Raw genomic sequence first — 20,373 nt, 5'->3', positions numbered from 1 at the left:
GACTAAATCATTGAAAAAGCCTACTGTAGTGAAAAACACAGATTGCTTTCGCTTTACAATGCCTCTATGTGTCAGAAAATTAAATGAGTGATGATGATTCAGAGACCTTTTGGGCTGTAACATAGTCCTTCATGCATTGCAATGCAAGTACTACATAGGAGGCGGAGTGACACTTGTAAGTATCTACACCACCTGTACATCTATGTAAAGACGTGCACAGTCTTTGATGTGCATGCTTCATAGACTGATTCACTGTCAAAAGATCTGTTTGTTTTAGGATAGTTTGTATTATTAGACCTGTGCAAGGGATATTTGTGTGAGACGGTCAGCATGCACATCTCACACAGGCACTCGGATCAACCCTTCCTACTGAGACACCCATATATGCATCTATGCGTTTTGACAGATTGTTGTGCGCAAACATTTGAATGTGTGCAAGCGCATTTGGATAGTGGTGGTTTTGTGTATTTAACCTAAGCACTCACTCGGCTCAGTCACATGGAACTACTAAAATCATGGAAATAAGTCACTGCATATGTTTGTGTGAGTTTTTGAATTAGTATTAGTATTTTTTTCACAAATGGATGTGGGGATCTAATTTCTATGCCGGAACGAATGTCCGTATACACAAAGAAATTAGGAAAACTACAAATTTCTGTTCAGTGTGCATATCTGTATGCTCTTCTTCTCTTATGAGGGTTTAGGATGTTGTTTGGAGGGTGTGTGTGTCTTTGAGGGGATGCGTGTACACAGGGCCGGCTTTAGAGCTGGTGGCACACAGTGCGACATTCATTTTTAGTGCCCTCCCCCATGACCATCTCCTCAGATTTCCTCACAACCACCTCGCAAAAGTGCCCCACATCTCTCTCACATACATTTCATTTGTCTTAAAGCACTGGTAAAGCCTGAATTTTCTAATAAGAATGAATATCTACCCAAACAAATTGTTTCCAGCAACATTAGGAATAGATAATGAAAGTCTGGGGTGGGGTAACAGAATGTAAATGTACTTGTAAAGCGCACTGTGACTCCATGGAGTATCCTGGCGCTGAAGACTGCTGGGGAACCCATCCTGGTTTTCCCTGTGAGATGGTCCCTTTCTGGGTATCTCCAAGGTGAAACCAGGCATCCCCAGCGTCAGTGGGGGGCCGTTGTAGAGATGAGGCAAGCTTAATGCCCAGAGTTGCTAGGTGTGTTCCCTGGTTGGAGTAGCCACCGAGGCAAGAATTATCGAGTCTGTTTTGACCCTGGTCGCGAGAATTATCGAGTCTGTTTCGCGTCGGGAATTGAAACCTGATCCCAGGCCGTTCTCTGCTTACGGGTCTGCCGCTTCTAACCATTGAGCCACACCACTCCACTCCAGAACATCCTAACTGATGTTATGTAGTTGGCATGCAGCTCTTTGATGACAGTTCGTAACAGTAACTGTTTTATATTAGGGTTGTATTTTATGAAATCCGGTAACAAAAGTATCTCTGTGACAAAAGCAATAATCCACTAAACTATCCACATGAAATACAGATCTGTGTACGCTTTCTTTGCAGGGGGCATATTAACCCTCTGCGCTACTTTATGGCGAGTCAAAACTGCCCCTAGACAAAACTCTGATCTCTATCTCTAGCAGGAACATATAGGCTGCCTTAAAACTGGATTCACAAGGAACTCTGCTGAATGTGTTTTTAAGTCATACGTTAATGCTAAACACAGCACCCCGAGGTCAGTGATCCCTCCCCAGGTCAGCACCCAGTACGGCCGCACCAGTCACACTGCACCAAAGCCGGCCCTGCATGTACATATTCCGACATGCAAAAATTGGGATAATCCTATTGTCACACATTAGATTCTGGATTTGGGGATACAGATCTGCTTATAGAATTTAGGGGTTAGTAACATTTGCAGCCGCCTAATTACACAAAAATGTATAAAAATGGTGAGAAAAGACTCATTACTATGTGAAGAGCAAAACTAGCATTTAGTGCTATATTTAAAACACAATACATCCTTGTACCCATTTTTTAACGCAAGAACGCACCCCACTCTAAAAAAACAGCCCAAATAAACAGAAAACATAGTGAACAACAGCCATTTGTGTACTGTGGTTTGCATTGTTTCTGTGTCCTCGCAGAAATTTGGTACAGTTAACGGCTTGTATTTATATGATGTGGCATAATAAGGTCATTTTGGGTATTTCACACAACTAGAGACGCAAAATTATGCAGGATTATGCCAGTGCAACACAAATTTCACTCGGGCTGAAATTAAAAATCAAAGCACATCTATAACAGGGCAGCTCTGTATTTGATCACAATTCCCACATCCAAAGAGCATGCAGAATTTCACTGTGCGAGCATCCGTGACCCCGTGTTGGACGCACCACTCTCTAAGCGGTCTGAGTATCATTAGAAAAATATCAATTTATTCAGTTCATGAAATAAGCGCTATTAATGCAACATATTGTAACAGTTCACAATCCTCTTTGTGGCCAGCCTTCGATAGACACGGCGTTGGAAAATGTGCTTCATTGCGGCAGTAGAAATATACATTATATGCATGTGCACTTCAAGCAACTTCATAGGCCTACTTGTCTCATAACCATTCAATCATTTTTTTAATAGAAATCTTGCTGTCTATCCTTTGAAAAAAATCTCATTCTAATGGCCTGCCGTTTTTGCAGTTGAAACAGTACCACTGGCAGCTCCTCCGCTAAGGTGGAGGAGCATCGCCCTACTACTATGTAGCAGCGAAATAAAGGAAAAATAAAATGATAATAACTCGAGGTTATTATCATTTTATTTTCTCCTGCTGCATCAACTCTGCAGGGTGGGGCAGGCTGCTATGGCACAGGAGCAGGGGCAGTGGCGAGCACACTTTGCAAGTGTGAATGAATGTTTGGCCATCCGTCTGGGACGGGCCAAACATTCATGCACGCTTACCATGTTCTCCACCCAGGCTGCATTATAGCCTGGGTGGAGAAACAGCGCAGGCTCCCATTGCCTGGCTGAGCGCCAAATTGCGGCACTTAGACCAATCACAACAATGATTGCAGTGTTGTGATTGGCTTAGGAGAGCCTGGGTGCTTACCAATCACAACGCTACATTACAGTGTTATAATTGGTTTAGGGGCCCAGGATGTGCTTCTTGATCCGGTGGTGCTGAGCGACGAGGAAGAGAGATAGAGAAGCGATGTAGCAGTACAGTCAGTTTTTTAATTATTTTTTAAAATTCTTTTCCTAAGCCAACACCCCCTCCCCCCCACCCCCTCCACACCGATCGATACCGGCCGTGACTAAATGGTACTGAAAAATATTTAGAAAACAAAACTAAGGCTGAGCAGTGATGGCTCTGCTTGGTCACACCACTACTCAGCATGTGCCAATATATTTAACAAGATTCACATCAACAGTAATTTGATTGTGCTGCTAAAAGGTACAGATGTATCGCACTACCCAAATCTGCATCAAATATAAACCAAATAGACACAAGGTGACAGTCCAACTGGTTTGCACCTCACTTTCTCTCTGCTACCTTATCAGGCTTGCTGTGCACAAAACTCTGGCACCTGTCACCTTCGGGTGCCTTTGGTTACAGATTTTCACAAAGATTTAAATAAATCAAGGTACATCAAACATAATGAAAAAAGCCCAAATTAGTTTATTTTTGTTCGTCTTTTATTTCAGAATCAATAATGGTGGACAAAGACAGCCAGCGTGTTTAATTCCTTCAATCTCAACAGTTCTTGGAACTTCATCAGGGCTCAAATGGAATTGCGAAAATAGTCTATGTATCTTATTTAGTGATGAAAGAAGTTCAAAATTCGTCTCCAGACACTGTATGATAATAGTCCTAACTGGGCATCTTATCAATCAAATAGGTAGAGATTGCTGATATAAGTCACTCACAAATAGGAATTAACCCAGACTTCGGCAATATTAATGCCCTAAACCTTTAATAATAAAATGCCAGGTAAGGATACAGTTAATCTGCAGACTGCACTGGCGTCGGAGAATGAGACCAAGACCGCTTAATATGCTAGTTGTATCTTTTGACATTGCAAAATAAACCTAACCTATGGTTTTAAACATGGATTAACTGTATCCTTACCTGGTCTTGTACTATCAAAGGTTTAGGGCATTGATATTGCAGAAGTCTGGGATAATTCCTATTTGTGAGTGACTTCTATCAGCAATCTCTACTTTTTTGATTGATAAGATGACCAGTTAGGACTGTTATTATACAGTGTCTGGAGACAAATTTGGAACTTCTTTCATCACTAAGTGAGGTACATAGACTTTTTTCTCAATTCCATTTGAGCCCTGATGAAGTCCCAAGAACTGTTAAGTTTCAAGGGACGAAACGCGCTGGCTGTCTTTGCTCACCATTATTGATTCTAATTTGGGCTTTTTTAATTCTGTTTCATGCACCTCCATTTGTTTAAACACATATGCATCAAATACATTGATGAAACACCTCTGTATATACGAGAGACTGATGTACCAAAGCAGTCAACATAAAGTAAACACTGGTATTGTCACCATGCACAGTATTGTGCCTAACCCCAAACTCAGAGAACGCGAGTCATTGATTTGTTCTAGAAACTTGTATTGTAGTCCAAAATACAGCCAACACGTGTTTCGTCACACAAGTAACTTCTTGAGGGCTGAATGGAATGGAACAGTTGTCATGATCCCTTAGGTCAACAGGTCTAGGTAAGGAAAGCGATTTCTGAAAGTCACAGCCTAGGGCAGTATAGCATTGCTGGTCTTTAGACCGTATCCCAGTGTTCCATACCATGAAAAAATATTTCAGCTTATCTGTATAATGCACATTTTGTATCGAGGGAAGTGTAAAACGATTCTTACGTATTTCAAGTAGTTCTGCTAGATAGAGTTCTTCAAGGGTGTTTACCGTAACCCAGAATATGAAAGAGACAGTACTATTTGTTCCTAAAGAATGATGTGCTCTGCCCTGAGACAGCTGATTCAGTATCTAGTAGATATTAAAGAGATGTCCCAAAGGGGAGCGCCCTGATAAGCCTCCGCAATTGCAAAAGCCACATCTCGATGGGTTACAACTCGTATAAATAGTAAGGTTTTTTGTGTGTTTTTTTTACTTCCTGTTTGCCAACGTGTGATATCAGCTCCTCACCGTGTGACCCTGTGAAGGGAGATGATGACATGTGTCAGACAGTGGCACCGACTAAATTGGCATGTCTGCATTTTATTTACCATAGAAGGATGAAAGGCTGAGTGTACCCAAAGGTGATAAAACACAGATTCCTGTCATGAAAACATAAGCCCACTGAGCCACGGGGGCAGGAATAAGAGTGTTTCCAATATTTAATTCAAGGATATAGCAGTTGGTCACTCAGCAGATAGAAAATGTCATGATAACATGCACAATAAATGAATGCGCAATTGCATAGTTATGTCATATTAAAGCATGAGGAATGTGTCACCTATGTATGTGTCTACTGCTGGAAAATTTGACTGACAACGGTTTCCAAAACTATTCTTTATAAATCTATGAAAGTCAGAAAATTGTGCGCCGAAAGTGGTAGTAGTCTTCTCTGATCAATTTTGTCTGTTCTAGAAAGAAGTGTGCCCTGATGAAATGCCAAATGCAAAATGAAAGGTAGTGTGTGATTAATTTGACCACGAAAAGAAAAATGAAATAATGAAACAGTCACACCGCGCTTAAGGTCGAAGTGAAGGCAGCAGGATGTTGAAGTTCATATAATTGAGTCTGTCTGCCTGTTCATTACTTTTTGTTGAGAAAAGGTTACTGCTCTGTCTGATGTGCCGTCGTACATAATTAATTGTGATGATTAACTGCATTGAATTTTCCATATCATTTTCACATGACACAATATTGGTGTGTTTGAAAGCAGCACTGAAGCCTGTCGAAGCAATTTAAGCCATGCAGAACATATTGCTGATGACAAAATAATTTCTGGTTGTGCTATTTTTTTGGGACGCAATAATAAGTGTATACAATCATTCCATTAAAATAGCCTGTCTTTTTCCTCAGGTGTAGTAGGTGTTTCAAATAACATGGGGGGCATAGATGTGAAAATAAAGGACAGATATGAAAATATAAACAATGTATATATTGAAAATAGCTCGATGAAAAATTGAGTTCAATTAAGGATTCAGGCACTATAGGAGTATATTCTAGCTTCGTAGTCTTGTATAAACTAATGTAAATAGTACATCCTCGTGTGTGGATGTCCTTAAAGTATTGTATTTTCCTTTCTCTTATTTGTAGAGCGCTGCTTGTCACCCCGGAGGGTCTCCAGACGCTTGCTGCTGGTCTCAGTTGAACAGCCAGGTCTTGAGTCCCCTCCTGAACTTGGTCTGCGAGGGTGCAGTGCAGAGGTGGAGGGGTAGGGTGTTCCAAGTTTTGGTGACGAGGTGGGAGAAGGAGCATCCTCCGGTGTGGCTGCGACGAACGCATGGAATCTCTGAGAGGGGGAGCTCTGCTGAGCTTAGGTTCCTGTGTGGCTGGTGGGACAGTAGCAGTGGTTCAAGTAGGCTGGTTCTTGGTTTGATTACACCACGATTGGCAAAAATTCTCTATGTGAGATTCTGTCTAGGGTGCCTTCATCTTGGGGGTTTTTAACACCTGGGCCCCTGAATCAGACTCAATCACTTGTCCTGATTGTGGCCACTCTCGGGAGACTGTTGAACATATTCTGTTCTTTTGTACCAAATACCGTTTCCTTCGAAGATGGTGGCTCCAACCTGTCTGTTGCAATCTGGGAATCAAGCATTATTGGCTTGCTTTGAGGATCCTAAGGACTGATACATCAAATCCTTTTCTGTAAGCAGTTTTTTATTGAATGTTTGGTTTAGGCGACCTAAGTTTATAACCTAGAATGTTTGGATGGTTTTCACTACTGGAGATGTAATTATGTACACGGCAGCTTGACTTCTGTTTCTAGAAATTTTACTATGATTGTTTGATCACAAGTGGGACTTAGCACTTTAATTACATGATAGCATGTTATTAACCGTGGTTTTAATTGTTCTTATGGAAGTCTTTTAAAAAATGGCATTTCAAGATGTACAAATTGGGTAAAGACTTTTAGTTATTTATTGTCACTTATTGTTTGAGTATACTCAGATGGTCTGATAAACTGAAGAAGCACATGCTGTTGATGAAACAGCCATGAGCCCTAAAAGATTATGATATCCCCAAATTGGTATATATTAGGCACACAACATTGCGGACCCCTTTAGTCTATGTTTTAGGAGTTTTTGAGGTATTTGTTGTTTAGAGCTTACCGCTCCAACAGAGGATATTGTATAAGATGAATTGACTATTTATTGAATATGGGACTGTGCATGTATTTTGGCTGCTATAACAATGTATTGTATGTATTCATTGCTTTTGCACATTTATGGTCACCTGATCGAAAAAAAGTACTACTGGACTGGCTGGTTTTTAGTTATTGAGGGCTTTGTAGACGTGGGTCAGGAGCTTGAAATGACAGCTCTTCTGAACAGGGAACCAGTGGAGATCCTTCAAGCGTTGTGTAATGTGGGTTCTTTTGGGTAGGTTGAGGATTAGTCTGGCTGCCGCATTCTGGATCGACTATAGTCTTTGCATGATGTCGGTGGTGGTGCTGGCATAGAGTGTGCTGCCGTAGTCCAGTCAGCTGGCGAGGGTGTGGGTTACCGTTTGTCTGGTGTTGATGGGGAGTCGCTTGAAGATCTTGCCGAGCATGCGGAGCGAGTGGGTGGAAGCAGGCTGAGGAGATGTCGTTGGCTGGAGTTTTTGTGGCTAGCTTGCTGTTGAAGATGATGCTGAGATTGCGGGTGTGGTCTTTTGTGGTGGAGGTGGGTCCGAGCTCCGATGGCCACCAGGAGTCGTTCCATATAGTGGTGTGCTGGCACAGGATGAGGACATCCATCTTGTCTGTGTCCGATTTTGTAGAATAATGGAGAAAAAAAGGGAGCGGAAAGGGAAATGGAAAAGGGAACACATCATTGCAGTACAGTATTTCAGGCCCACGGAATATGCTTCTGGAGCCGAGAATTATCAGTACTCCACCCCCACATCCTGAGACAATATAGGCTGCACCTTTAGACCCTTGGGAACAGCAGTCCTCAAGCATTAAACAACCTTAGGTGGCCCAAGCCCCTTTCGCTCTCAAAGTGGCAGATTCAACTTCATAATATTGCCTCATTGTGATTAACCTTTTTAAAAAAGTAGGAGGAAGCTTATTTTTCCATTCAGGCACCAAGCAAATCCTGGCAACGGCAATGGAGAAAAGTAAAGCTGGCGGACAAAACTGATGCCCCTTCAGCCCTAACATATGAATGACAAGGGAAACATCACTTACAACGCAACTTTTACAACGCAGTGCCTTTACGACGCAACTTTTACAACGCAAACCATTACAACGCATTGCGCTGGGGGGCACTCTAGGATAGGGAATAGGTTTAATGTACTATCCAACACCTTCCCTACTATCCACGGGGACTGGAGTTGGAATAGTAAATTAAACTATTCACTATCCAGCGCCCCAAAGCACTATGCGTTGTAATGGTGTGCGTTGTAAAACCTGCGTTGTAAAAGCATGCGATGTAAAAGCATGCGTTGTAATGTCGTACTTCCGAATGACAATCACCACTGGCTCCTTGCACTTGGGCCATCTAGGGCAACTGTGACGACCTGCCCTCTGTATCCTCACCCACTTAGCCACATGCTGAGATGTATAATAAAGGAGAGCATAGTCTTGTATTGTTGTAGCTTAAACCGAACTCATATCAAATAAGTGGAGGATATGGCAAAGGCTGGGATATCACGGCACCATCGACCACTTGCCCCAGCAGACTAGACCAACTTTTCGCAAGTATTTCCAAGTCATACTCCCTTAACTGAAGGAGGCAGTCATCTAGCCTTCAAATAAAAATCGACTCTGCACATTTGCAGATTAAATGCAATAATGTATGTTCACCAGGGATACAGATAGGCCACCAATGAAGAAAATCCTGTGTCTGAAGATACTTAAAAAAGCTTTTGGAAGGGAGAGAGAACTCCTCCCGTAAATCATCAAAGGTACAGATTGACCCTTCAGCAAAAAACTGACCTATAGTTTTAAAGCCTAGTGAGGCCCATTGCCTGAACACAGAGTTTGATAAATGTACATTTGAATGAATCAGACCAAACTTGTGCTTTTGAGGCCTGTTCATCCAAATGAGCCAGACATCCCAGATTACCTTGAATTGGATCCTGTTAAAATAGTTAGCCTCAAATCTGGAGAAACCGGGAAGGCCTTTAGACCTTAAACCGACCTCATATACAAGGAAAGTATTGTGATTGCCCATATCCGAGACCAACCAACCAATACGTTCTCCAAAGGCGCCCCAAAAATACTTTTGAAAATATGGTAGGGACCGGCCTCCCTTTTCCTTTAAGGTGTTCAACCATTTTCGGGCCCATCTGGAATGTTGTAACCGGCAGAGAAAGCTGGCGATGGTGAAGTCCAGCTGCTTGAAAAAGGAGTTGGGAATGTAAAGTGGAATAGCACGGAACAGGTTTAAGAACTTTGGCAATACGTTCATTTTGATAATGTTATATCACCCAGTAATAGATAAGGGTAGTTGATTCCAAAATCTTAATGAGGCAACAGCTTTGGAAAGTAGAGTCTCACAGTTAAACTTAAGAACTTCATGCATATGGGGAGTAATTACAATGCCCAAATAAGTTGCAGAGGGAGTGACGCAAAAATCATTAAAACACTGGGATGGTTCAAGACGATCTGTGTCTCATTTTTATTCAACATATATCCAGATATCTTACCAAATTAAAGTGCATAATATTAAGAATAGCAATTTCAGAAATAACGTTAACTGAATATACAGCAACATCATCTGCATAGGCTGTCACTTGTAGCTTAGCCTTGTCAACAATAACATTTGATAAAAGCTAATAATTAAGGATACAGGATAAGAAAGGCTCTAAAAAAATTGAAAAAATAATGGTGAAAGAGGACAACCCTGTTGAGTTCCCCCTTGGATCAGAAATGGCTGAGACCCACCATTAATAGTTACCCTAGTATCAGATTTCTGCTACAGAATACGAAGACAATATAGAAATTTTTCCCTGAAGCAGATTTTTTCCCATAACTTCTTGCCCTTCTCTTCTTCATTGATTTTATACAAGTGGCCACTTGCATCATTCTTCCAGCAAGGATATATTTTGTTATTGCCTTTCTGCAACTATTGACCTTATCAGCTTCCCACCCCTCTTTGGGATTTGGACAGTGTTTCATCCACATTGTGCTTGTTTGATGTGCTGACTTCCCAGTCCTCGTATCCCATTATAGATCTGCCTCTCTCGACTCACTTGGAGTACATAGTAAACATTTCTAAACTCAGCCACCCATGCCCCTGATCACTGAAAGATATTTGTTCTTCCTTTTTTAGGGCGAGCCTAGCGTTGCAGCGCACACGCTCTTCGCTTTGCGAGGCATGCAGTATTCAGTATAGCGTGGAAGCTTTGTGGAAGCTCTGCCCACTCTCCTCCCATCTTTGTCATTGGCTTAGGTCCTAAATGCTGCCTTCCGATTGGTTTAGGCTTTTTAGTCCCTTCTCAAAATGGCCATGTTTTCATTTGTATCCTTCCATGGCTACTGGCCCTATTTACTTCCCGTGGCTCTCCCCCTCCCACCAAGTCACCCATCTGGCCCCCAAATGCTGGCATGTGGGTCAGAAAGTGCTTAGAGAGCTTGTGCCAGTACGGCCTGTTCTCGTCACTGTTGGAAGACTTGTTTAACATACATCTATGTTAGAAGCAGACTTTCCCCGGTCTGCACGGTAGCTGCAGATGCTGAAGCCAGGCTCTCTACAGAGATTTTCGGCACTGCGGGGGTTAAAGGAGCCGGGCAGGACTGGTGAGTGGCAGCAGGCAGGGAGTGGCTGCATGCCGTATCACTAAGCCGGGGGAGGATCAGTCCTGCGACCAGGCGGTGAGGCTGGCGCTTGGCAGGCATTGCAGCAGAGCCCCGAGGCCAGGGGAGCGGGAGGAAGGCAATCATACAGGAAGAAGAAGCTGGCGCAGACCTGAGTCAAGGCTTTTTAGGTGGCTTCTGGGAGCGCAACCGAAGGTGGATGGCAGACAAGATCCTTTGATCGGCAGCTGGCAGGGAGCTAGCTGCGGGATTGTCGAACAGAGGAATGATAAGGGGCGACAGGGCTGTAATCCTTCCACTGGTCCTGAGGGTCCTGGAAACAGGCACATGCCTAGCACGGAGGGAGCGATCAGCGCTGCAGCTGAGAAGAGGGCCTCGGAGCAAGGCCTTTGGGTGTGCAGCTCCCACCGATGAGAACAAGGGTCAATAACCTACCATCCCACCATACACCATGACTTCATCTCCTACCAATATACACACACAGGGATGGTAGGTTATTGATTTTGGCATGGTACGTATACACTTTTTCACTATCACAGTTGCAGTAGTGTTGTGCTAGGTCCTGAAGAAAGCCTTTCTAGGCTGAAACATGTCGACCAATTGATTCATCTAAGGATGGTAATATTTGTTTTCAATCATCCATTCACACTCTGCTTTTAATCTTGTCACCATGGTGACCGTCTGAATAAAGGTTTATTAGGCACCATGCTAGTCAATTTTATCTCACCACTTTCTAACTAGCACATATGCTTTGAGCACTGCAACTTTTCTCACTTCCCACAGCCCTTCACACACTGCTACCTAGATTTCCATCACTGGTGGACTATACACTAGTAGTTGTACTCACAATACCCTCAAGGTGAGATACCTAGTGGATACCAGGTTGTTTTTTCAAAATCCTGGATGATGAAGTTCTGCCAATGGGTGGGCTGATGGGTTCACTTTTGCTCTGCTCTCCCACATTCACAGTCTATACTTCTATCCATTGAGTACACATTTGACATTTCTCAGCCACTATAGACCTTAGCACCCCTTGTGTGTGTTTTCGTTAGTTTAATAGGGGTAGGGTGTTTTCACGTCTTTAATCTTGCATCCCCCATAGACCCTTTCCACCTTTGTTTGTTGTTTTTGTAAAAGAGACTCAACAACAATGGCTACTTCACACTAGGATTGACCTGAATGCTATCCTGTTGGTGACTTGATGGGAAGAGTTGGCTGACAGCATCCTGCAAAGCATGCTCAAGGCCAAGTATTGGGACTGGGCTAGAGTAACGCTCTACTGCAAACATTACTCAGGAGTATGACTCCTGGGGGAAGATTTACAAGAAAATTAAGCATCTGTAGAGATGCAACACTTTCCCTGAGCCACCCAGAGAAACCCTTGCACCACCATGGTTGAGCCGTATTTACAATACGGTGCACCATGGCACAAGGATTGACAGATGCATAAGAAATTCTGACGCATCTGTTGGGGCAAAAGTCACGCATTGCTAGAGTCGTGTCTCAAGCACGATGCAACCTCAGCAATGCAGTTTGAGGCCTATTCCCACTACACTGTGTCACTCCTTACGCCTATTTCAAGCAGGCATAAGGTTTTGACTAAGTGGCTTCCTAGAAGTGACATTGTGAAATCTTGTAGAATTCACTGCTTCTCTTTTACAAGGCTTTCCAGCGTGAGAACGTCTACCCTGCATACATTATACCTGATGCAGGTATAATGTGACGCAGGGATTTACAACATGATGCATCTCCAAAGATGCGTCACGTTGTATATTGGTTGCATTTTTTACGCCGCTGCTGCATCACAAAAGTGACGCAATGGCAATGCAAAAGTGTTGCAAGGGGCTTGTAAATCTGCCCCTAGTTACCTTTGCCATACCTGGCTGTGAGGCAGAGAACTACCTCGACTTATTTGGACCACTCTATGGGAAACCGCTTTGTATAAAGGTTAAAATGGGTAATTTCCCTAAAGTGACTCAAAACGTAAAACAGAGAGATGCTGACAGCAATACGGACGCAGAGTGATGCCCCAAGAGTGGATCTGTTACTTGATGCATACCCCTAATATAAGTGTGCTGGTGACAAATGGCTTACGCCCCTATGAACTGATGTCAAGGCCTGGACATCTGATGAGCTCTGCAACTTTGAAGGGAAGCTGCCATTGGCTTATTGATTCTGAGGATTCAGATCTATGCAAAATGAACCCTCATAGTCTACAGATTGCTGGATCGTTTTGTGATTTCATACCTTTTTCTCTTTATATAAGAACATCAGCGAGGCTGTGATGGGTCGTCGTTCACACGTTTATTCTTGCCGAAATGTGTATTGCATTACAATAAATGAAATATGAGAACCGTTTATGTATATGTTTTAAATATGAAGTCCTATTGTGTATTTTGACCAGTTTGTATGTTTAAGAGAACAAGTTAAATACACATTATGTTATTGATATGTTGTCCCAGAATAAAGATGAGTGAAATATGTGGATCAAACGCCCACTAAATTAAATTATTGGTAATATTATCCAAATCATATTGGAAACAAATGGGCCTCTACCCACAAGTTGAGTTTCCTTACCTAGAAAACTGCAAGCGAGCTTCAGCCCAACACAATATCGTGACCTAGCGCGTGTTTGATAATGACTATTGGTTTCCTTAACAACATTCTTTTTTTTGACAGAAAGACACAGAGGATGAAGTTCGGGACATTATCCGCAGTAACCTTCACCTACAAGGAAAGGTAATATTTAAAAAGCTAAAAAGTAACCCAGATACATCGGGTACTAATAAGTTCATTAAATGTTCACAATGTGCAGATGTTAGTTCAAGGCAAAGATGACACATTTTAGCTCATACCTGTTGCACGTGCCTCATGTCCCTCCGCACTGTAATTGTTTTTGAAATGGTAATTTAATACCCATGAACTTTTAGTAATGGCCGAAAGGGTTGTAGTGTGGTAAAGAGCTCACTATGTAGGAAGTGGTTGAGACTGGAGGTTTGTAGAATAAACAGAAAGAGTGGTCTTTGGACTCTCCAGCTCTATGGAAATGATGCCTTTGAACGAAGACGTCCTTCTCTGTTTAATTATCAATGTACAGCATTTCTGATATGGTGGCTTCACTAGATCAGCTTTATAAATTGTGTAATGTGGGAGGAGAACCAGGCAAGTGAAAAACATGGCAAGTGTGAATGGGTGAATGTACAATGAAAACAACATTTCTGAAAAGAGTGCAACGAAAATGTCCACCATAGTCCTGGATGAACCACTTGTCAATGTGATCCACAGACATCCTTGAATCTTTGTCAGAGAAAGAGGCAAATACATTGGACTATATGTGTGGTTCAGACACTATATTGTCCCATTCTGCAGTCTGACTCGATGAGCCATTTGTTATACTCTGACAGGTGTTAGCCCTTCTTATTTTACATTATACTACTTTCTCTCATATCTTTTTTTTTCTTTTATTCTATTTTATCCAATTTCATGTGCTGTTTTCTCCTTTGATTCAATTTACCTTTGAATGCACTGCGTCGCTCTGACACATTGTGATTTTGCTAATGTGACACTGCACATCATTTTGCTATATGCCATCATTATTGAACTGAGTTGGATGGGAGACTCCTTGTGGTTTTGCGATACTGCTTTGAAAACAATGTGACCATACTTTTGGAGCTCTGTTAAATACGTTGTTGTAGTTTTGTTAAAGAACTTTAATAAAGAAATGTATGAAAACAAAATAGAGTGGCTTGCAAACTCCAATCTCAAAGTTTGAGTCTTGGCAGTAAAACAGGATCCATTTAGAATGCTTAGCCCTTTAAGGAGAGATTTTAGTATCTGGAGTTGGGATCTGGGCATGGTCTCCTTACTTAGTGGGTTTTGCTAGGCCATTGCAGAGTAAAATAATAAAGATAAACACTGAAAGTATAGAGAAAGTTGGAGAAATGACGAGAGGTCTTTAGGGTGCCTATGTTTTAGATTTACTATTGAGGGTTTTTTTTGGTTTGTTTCATTCTTCATCTACAAAGGCTGATAGTTCATATCCGCAAACATGTTCTGCAGATGCCCTCTCTAGTTCTGTTGGTTCCAGGATTGCTGTCCCACCATATGAGGGCAGCTGTCTAGACACCATTGACATCATTGCCCAAAGTATGAATTACTGTATATACAGTGGGTGAGAAGACATTAGTCAGTTTCATTGAAATCATCCATGAATAGGTAGCATCAAGTAGTACTTTATCAGTCATCAAAACCTTCACATGCACATTAGGGTCCATATTACGATGAGGACACACCTCAAAACAGGTGCACTAGGTGCAAACAGGGAAAGTGCATTCTAAAATGGTTAATACGCTGTCTTCAGAGCCCTGGGGGCAGCGCATTCAAGTGAAATACTGAGTGGCTGCTTCAAAACTGCTCAGTGTTTCACAATGCAGGCGGCACCCACCTGCACTTTCAGAGGAATTAGAAATTTCCTTGCAGGTGGGTTCAATGAGTGACTGCACCCGGCTGCAAGGAGATGCCTGATGGGTCCAAGGGACCCCATTCTTCACTCCAGAGGACAGCCTTCACCAGGCATACTGAAAGAGCACCGCCCTTTTGTGGCACATTTTCAGTAGGCCTCCTAAAGGCATTTTTGCCTCTGTGCCCACATCCATAAACCAGCATGAGCACAGAGGCAAAGTGATTCCCTGCTCCATGCAAATGAGGGATATCGCTGGTGCAGCATAAGTGCCAGGACTATCAATATTGCAGAAGGGGCTGCACAAGCTGCCTAAGAATATACAAAAATTAGGGTTTTGTATACGTTTTGGAGGTTTTTTATACAGTCAGATACACATTTAATAATCTGAGCATTGTGACTTCTAGAACTTGTGCATAGCGGGTATTAAATCCAGGAGTTGCACTTTGTTCAGATCTCTTGCTCTGCCTCTTTTGTATACAATTTTGTTGATTTCTTTCCCTTAACAGCAGAAAAAAATTGACCGACTTAGGTTGGAGAAAGAAACATGAAAAACAAGATACCTTAAAGAGCAGGGTTTCCTGATAGGGTTAAAACGTCAAGTAAGCCGTGTATTTAGAGTATTTCTGAATGTGCTATGCAAGTGTTGTTTAACATCTCATCCAGTGCAGTTGGTTTCCAGAGGAGACATTTCTGACACATCCAATCTGCACCCTGTCACTGTGGTAGTTTTGACGTCTTGTGCATTTTCATTCTGTCTCGCTGTACGCAATGCTAAGTGTTTATTGTTTGATCAGTTTCCAGTTCATTTCTTCTAGGTTAGACTTGTGGTGCCCTCATCCGGATGTCTATATTTGCTGATGCTGCACTGCCTTACAGTAGTCAGGAAACTTAAAGTTAATTCCTCTACCTCGGCCCAGGCCTTTACTTTGCGAGTGTCTGGATACTCAAAGTCTTGATGCACTGTGGGCCTTTGAGGAGCTTTGTGTCCTTGAAGACTTCGGTTAAAGCCCAAATGGATCTAATACTTCCAAATCTAATACTTCCAAAAATAATGAATGATGTCAATCGCCCCAATTTTTTTGTTGTTTACTGGATGGAGGATCAAGCAGGAATCTGTTTTAAAACAAATATGCAACATACAAATGGCATAGTGAAGTTTATCCAAAAAGCCTTCTGAGGAGCAGCGGTGCTGTGTAGTAAAGAAAAAACATAGGGTCATAATAACAAGGAAATGGCAAAGCGCATAGCGTGCCGCCATTTTTAAAACACAGGGATGCGTCGTACTTATAACAATACGGCACACCCCTGTGTTTTCCTTAGCACTTGTGCTAAAAATAGTTGCCTAGCGCCAACACAGACACCCTTGTGCCAGAGCGCAAGAATGACGGTGTTGCTGGGAATGCTTGTCTATGTATGGGAAGCTTTGCAGGGAATGATTGTTTATGTATGGGAAGCTGTCCCTTCCTGCACATAAACAATCAATAATGGCGGTTTTCTACTTCCATGTGTGCTGCAGAATGCCTCCAACCGTCTATATGACCACATGCCATGCCACCTTCAAAAGAGATTACAGAATAGCGTGTCAAGGAAAGGGATAAAGGCCTGGGAAGTGTGGTGTAACGGGGAGCGGTCAGGGGATCTTGGTCATTGCTAATTTAGCCTCTGGCTACTGTGTCATCTTCTCCATATCCCAGACAAGCAGAAGGGAGGCATCCCCCAGCCTCCACTTGATTGCCTATGTGCTGCTGTGTTCAATTCCTGTATTCTCCCTATTCCCCAAGTCCATCATCACTCCTACTGAGGTCCCCAACTACAAAGGGGTGCTCCCCATCAGACTGGGTATTGTCACCACTCCCCTCTGCCCCATTACTATCCTGGGTTCTCCCAAGCTTCAAGGAGCTCTCTCCAGAGCGCTGCCATAGGTTAGCGCCTCAGCCCCCTATCTAGCCAGGACTCTTCCCTCAGCTCCTGCCCAGTGAGTCACGTCTTGTTTCCAGGCCCCTATTGTGGGCCCCTGTTTCAGGCCATTGCTATCTTCCTCCTGGACAGACTTAGGGCAAGATCCAAAAATCTATTGGCCAAATTCAGTTTGGGTAGTTGGGGTAATCGCCAAGCAGACAAACGTTGGCCGAGGGTTCTAGCACACACCCTACTGCCCCCCCACCTACCTCAGCACTTCCTCCCAAAACCTGTGTAGTGTGTTACAGCGTCAGGTCATATGCATAAAATGAGCAATAATTAGACCTCTGACAAGTATGTACTTCGCCGCCATAGGCTATTGGGTGTCATGTACGTCAGAGGTATGTAATTAAACTGCGTGTATTTCATCCTGGTATTAGGGGAGACCTTTGGGTATGCACTAATTCTGCCCCATTCCGGATCTGAAGGTCCATGCCCAATACTGCCTCCCGGCAATCACATAGTTCTAGTAACGGGGTACGTGACATCTCCGACAGTGAGGCGTAAAAGCATTTCACCTGATGTTTGTCCGCACCCAAGGTAAGTAGAGAATGCAATACCACATGTGTTGTGGGTTCCTCCTGACGTCTACTCCACAACTCCCTGAATGTCCATGCCAAGGCCTCCTCCTGCAGAAATTGTTCCGGCTGAAAGCCAAGGTCCTCAAACAGATCTCTAAAGGGAGCAAGAATGGACTGCTAATAGCAGTCCCCTACTGTCTCCAGCCTGACTTCAGTCCAAGCTGTCATTTGCGAATACTGTTCTTGGGTTGCCATGCAGTAGGCCAAACAGTGGCACGACAGGGGTGTGCAAGGGAACCCCTGCCACTTTAGCCACGCAGCATTTCAAACACTGCAGGGCTGTGGTCTGTAACAGGGATTGAAGAGAGATTTCACGCTGGGTCAAGCAGTTTTGCCAGCAACAGGGTGGTGCGAGGTCCGGAATCTGTCAAATCCATCCCCTTTGGGCATGTTCCTCCCAGCTAGTTCAGCACCCCCAGACCACGCTCCGCCATGGGGCGTTGCAGCGTTGCTATGGACACCCTCTGACACCTCTTCTCCCACATAAGATCCTGCAGAAGCGAGTCTAATTGCTGGAACCACCTTGCAGGTATTGTAGTTGAAAAATTAATAAAAAATATAGCAAGCGTGGCAGCATGTTCACCTTAGCTAGGGAAACCCGGGCCATAATTGGAAGTCGCAAAGAGCACCAGAAAGGGACACATACATAAGACACCTAAGAGCCCTGTGAGGATTCCCTTCTCTCAGATCTTCCAGGAAGTGCAAGATGTCGATCCCTAAACATCTATAGGTAGAAGGGGCCCAATTAAGATCTACAGGCAGGTCCAGGGGCGGGGCAGTGCCACAGACATGGGAAACAAATAAGTCTTGCTTCTGTCAACCTTCAAGCATGATCGGAGCTCAGACCTTCAAGAGGTCCAGAACCCACCACAGCGTCATTGGGGGGGGCCGCATCTACTGCCACTCCGTCAGCCTCGCCAGGCTGACCGAGGCCAGCCGCCTGCCAAAACCAGCCGCCAGCAACCCCCACAGTATAGGCACATCCGGTCTCACACATCTGGCCAAAGGGGAACAGCCATTTGGGCGGTCTCTCAATTTCACGGCCGTCCAGGTCGACTCATCCGGCAATGAACTTCCTCATCACTGGGAGGCTGCGCTGATCTACAGGCCGCGGCCTCCCTTCTGCAGCACAGATGTCGCAGGGAGGTATCTTTTACTATCTCTGTGCCTCCGATGCCAGGCTGCTTCCTTTTCTTCTTTTCTCAGCCGCTCACGCCTCCTGCTGTTTCTGTCTTCTCCTGGGGGAATGCCCGACGGCCGTCCGGACTGTCGAGTCCTAGAACTAATTGAGCAGCGCAGGCAGCTGGGGCGCGCAATCAAGGACTCAGGACACGCTGTTACTCTCCGCGTGGTCCGGACTAACCCCGTGGCCACGCCTTTCTTTATTTAAAGCCTACGCGACCGTGACGTATCACGGTGGCGCTAACGCACAGCTGCGTACGTGACAACTCTCCCGCACGCATGCGGCTTCTAGAACATTACATCCCTTTCAACCTTTATTAAGTTCGAAATTCAAAACTAAACAGGCTACAAGCCCACCATAAAAGTCTTGGCAGTTCAAACAGTTATAAACGACATCAGGCCTGATTAGAACAAAAGTCAAAATGGCCGGCAGGCCTGTTACCAGTTCATGTCGCAGATACCGCCATCTCAGCCCATAGCAAAGTCCGCCAGTTGCGAGGAGGGTGCGGGGTTTCTTCTCAGTCCATAGCCCGCGGCCTCTCCCTGGAACAGGACCCTCCGTGGGGCACTCGATCGGGCCGGGACAGGCGACAAACCACCACCGGGGGTTCGAGGGCTCTCGGTGTCAGCTATCCCCGGGCTTGGAGGGCTTACCTCTGCTCTCTCTCCCGAGCCTCTTGGCACCGCCGAGGCCGCCGGGGTATCAGATGTGGTGGGGATCGGCCCTGCTGGGTCTTGTTCTTGGCTGGGGCGATCTCCGGCCGGGGCAGTTGCTCGTTTGAAGAATGACACGTTCCGGGTTACACTCTCGCCGTCCCTCTGGGCGGTTACCATCGTGCCAGACCGACGTGTGACAGTCCATGGATGGGGCTCAAAGGGGAGCCGGAACTTGCTTCCCGGGAAACGGTCTTGTACATAGACCCAGTCTCGCTCCTCGATTGGGGAGTTCTTGCTCCTGCGCCTGAAACTGGCATACTCGTTTGAGCGCCTCCGATTGTCTTGGGCCAGCTGTGGGTTTGCTCTTGTGGGGGTCCAGGTGCGGTGGTGAGGAATGGTGTCTCGGACTATTCGGCCCATGGTGGAGGGCCCCGGGGCCGAGGTTGTGGTGCGGTGGGGCGTCAGCCTGTATTCGTGTAGGAAGGTGTACAGGGCCCTCTCGACCGGTGTCTCCTCTGCCTGAGCGATTCGTATCACTTTATTCAGGGTCCTCATAAATCGCTCCACTTCCCCGTTGGCCTGGGGCCATCTGGGGGTGATTTTCCTGTGGTGAA

At 44.4% G+C, this 20,373-nt stretch overlaps 1 protein-coding gene across 1 annotated transcript in view; it reads left to right on the top strand.

Annotated features, from left to right (window-relative positions):
• Positions 1-20,373, top strand: part of RYR2 (ryanodine receptor 2) — a 3,481,211-nt gene that overhangs the window by 2,605,072 nt on the left and 855,766 nt on the right. Inside the window, exon 73 of the mRNA XM_086925791.1 lies at positions 13,598-13,657. Within this exon, the coding sequence (XP_086781917.1) occupies positions 13,598-13,657 (60 nt within the window). The remainder of the gene's footprint in view (positions 1-13,597; positions 13,658-20,373) is intronic.

Source organism: Lissotriton vulgaris, chromosome 6 (assembly GCF_964263255.1).
Source record: "Lissotriton vulgaris chromosome 6, aLisVul1.2, whole genome shotgun sequence".
NCBI classification, from domain to species: Eukaryota; Metazoa; Chordata; class Amphibia; order Caudata; family Salamandridae; genus Lissotriton; species Lissotriton vulgaris.
Note: the sequence above shows the minus strand (reverse complement) of the source record. Positions and strands in the feature narration are given on the sequence as shown.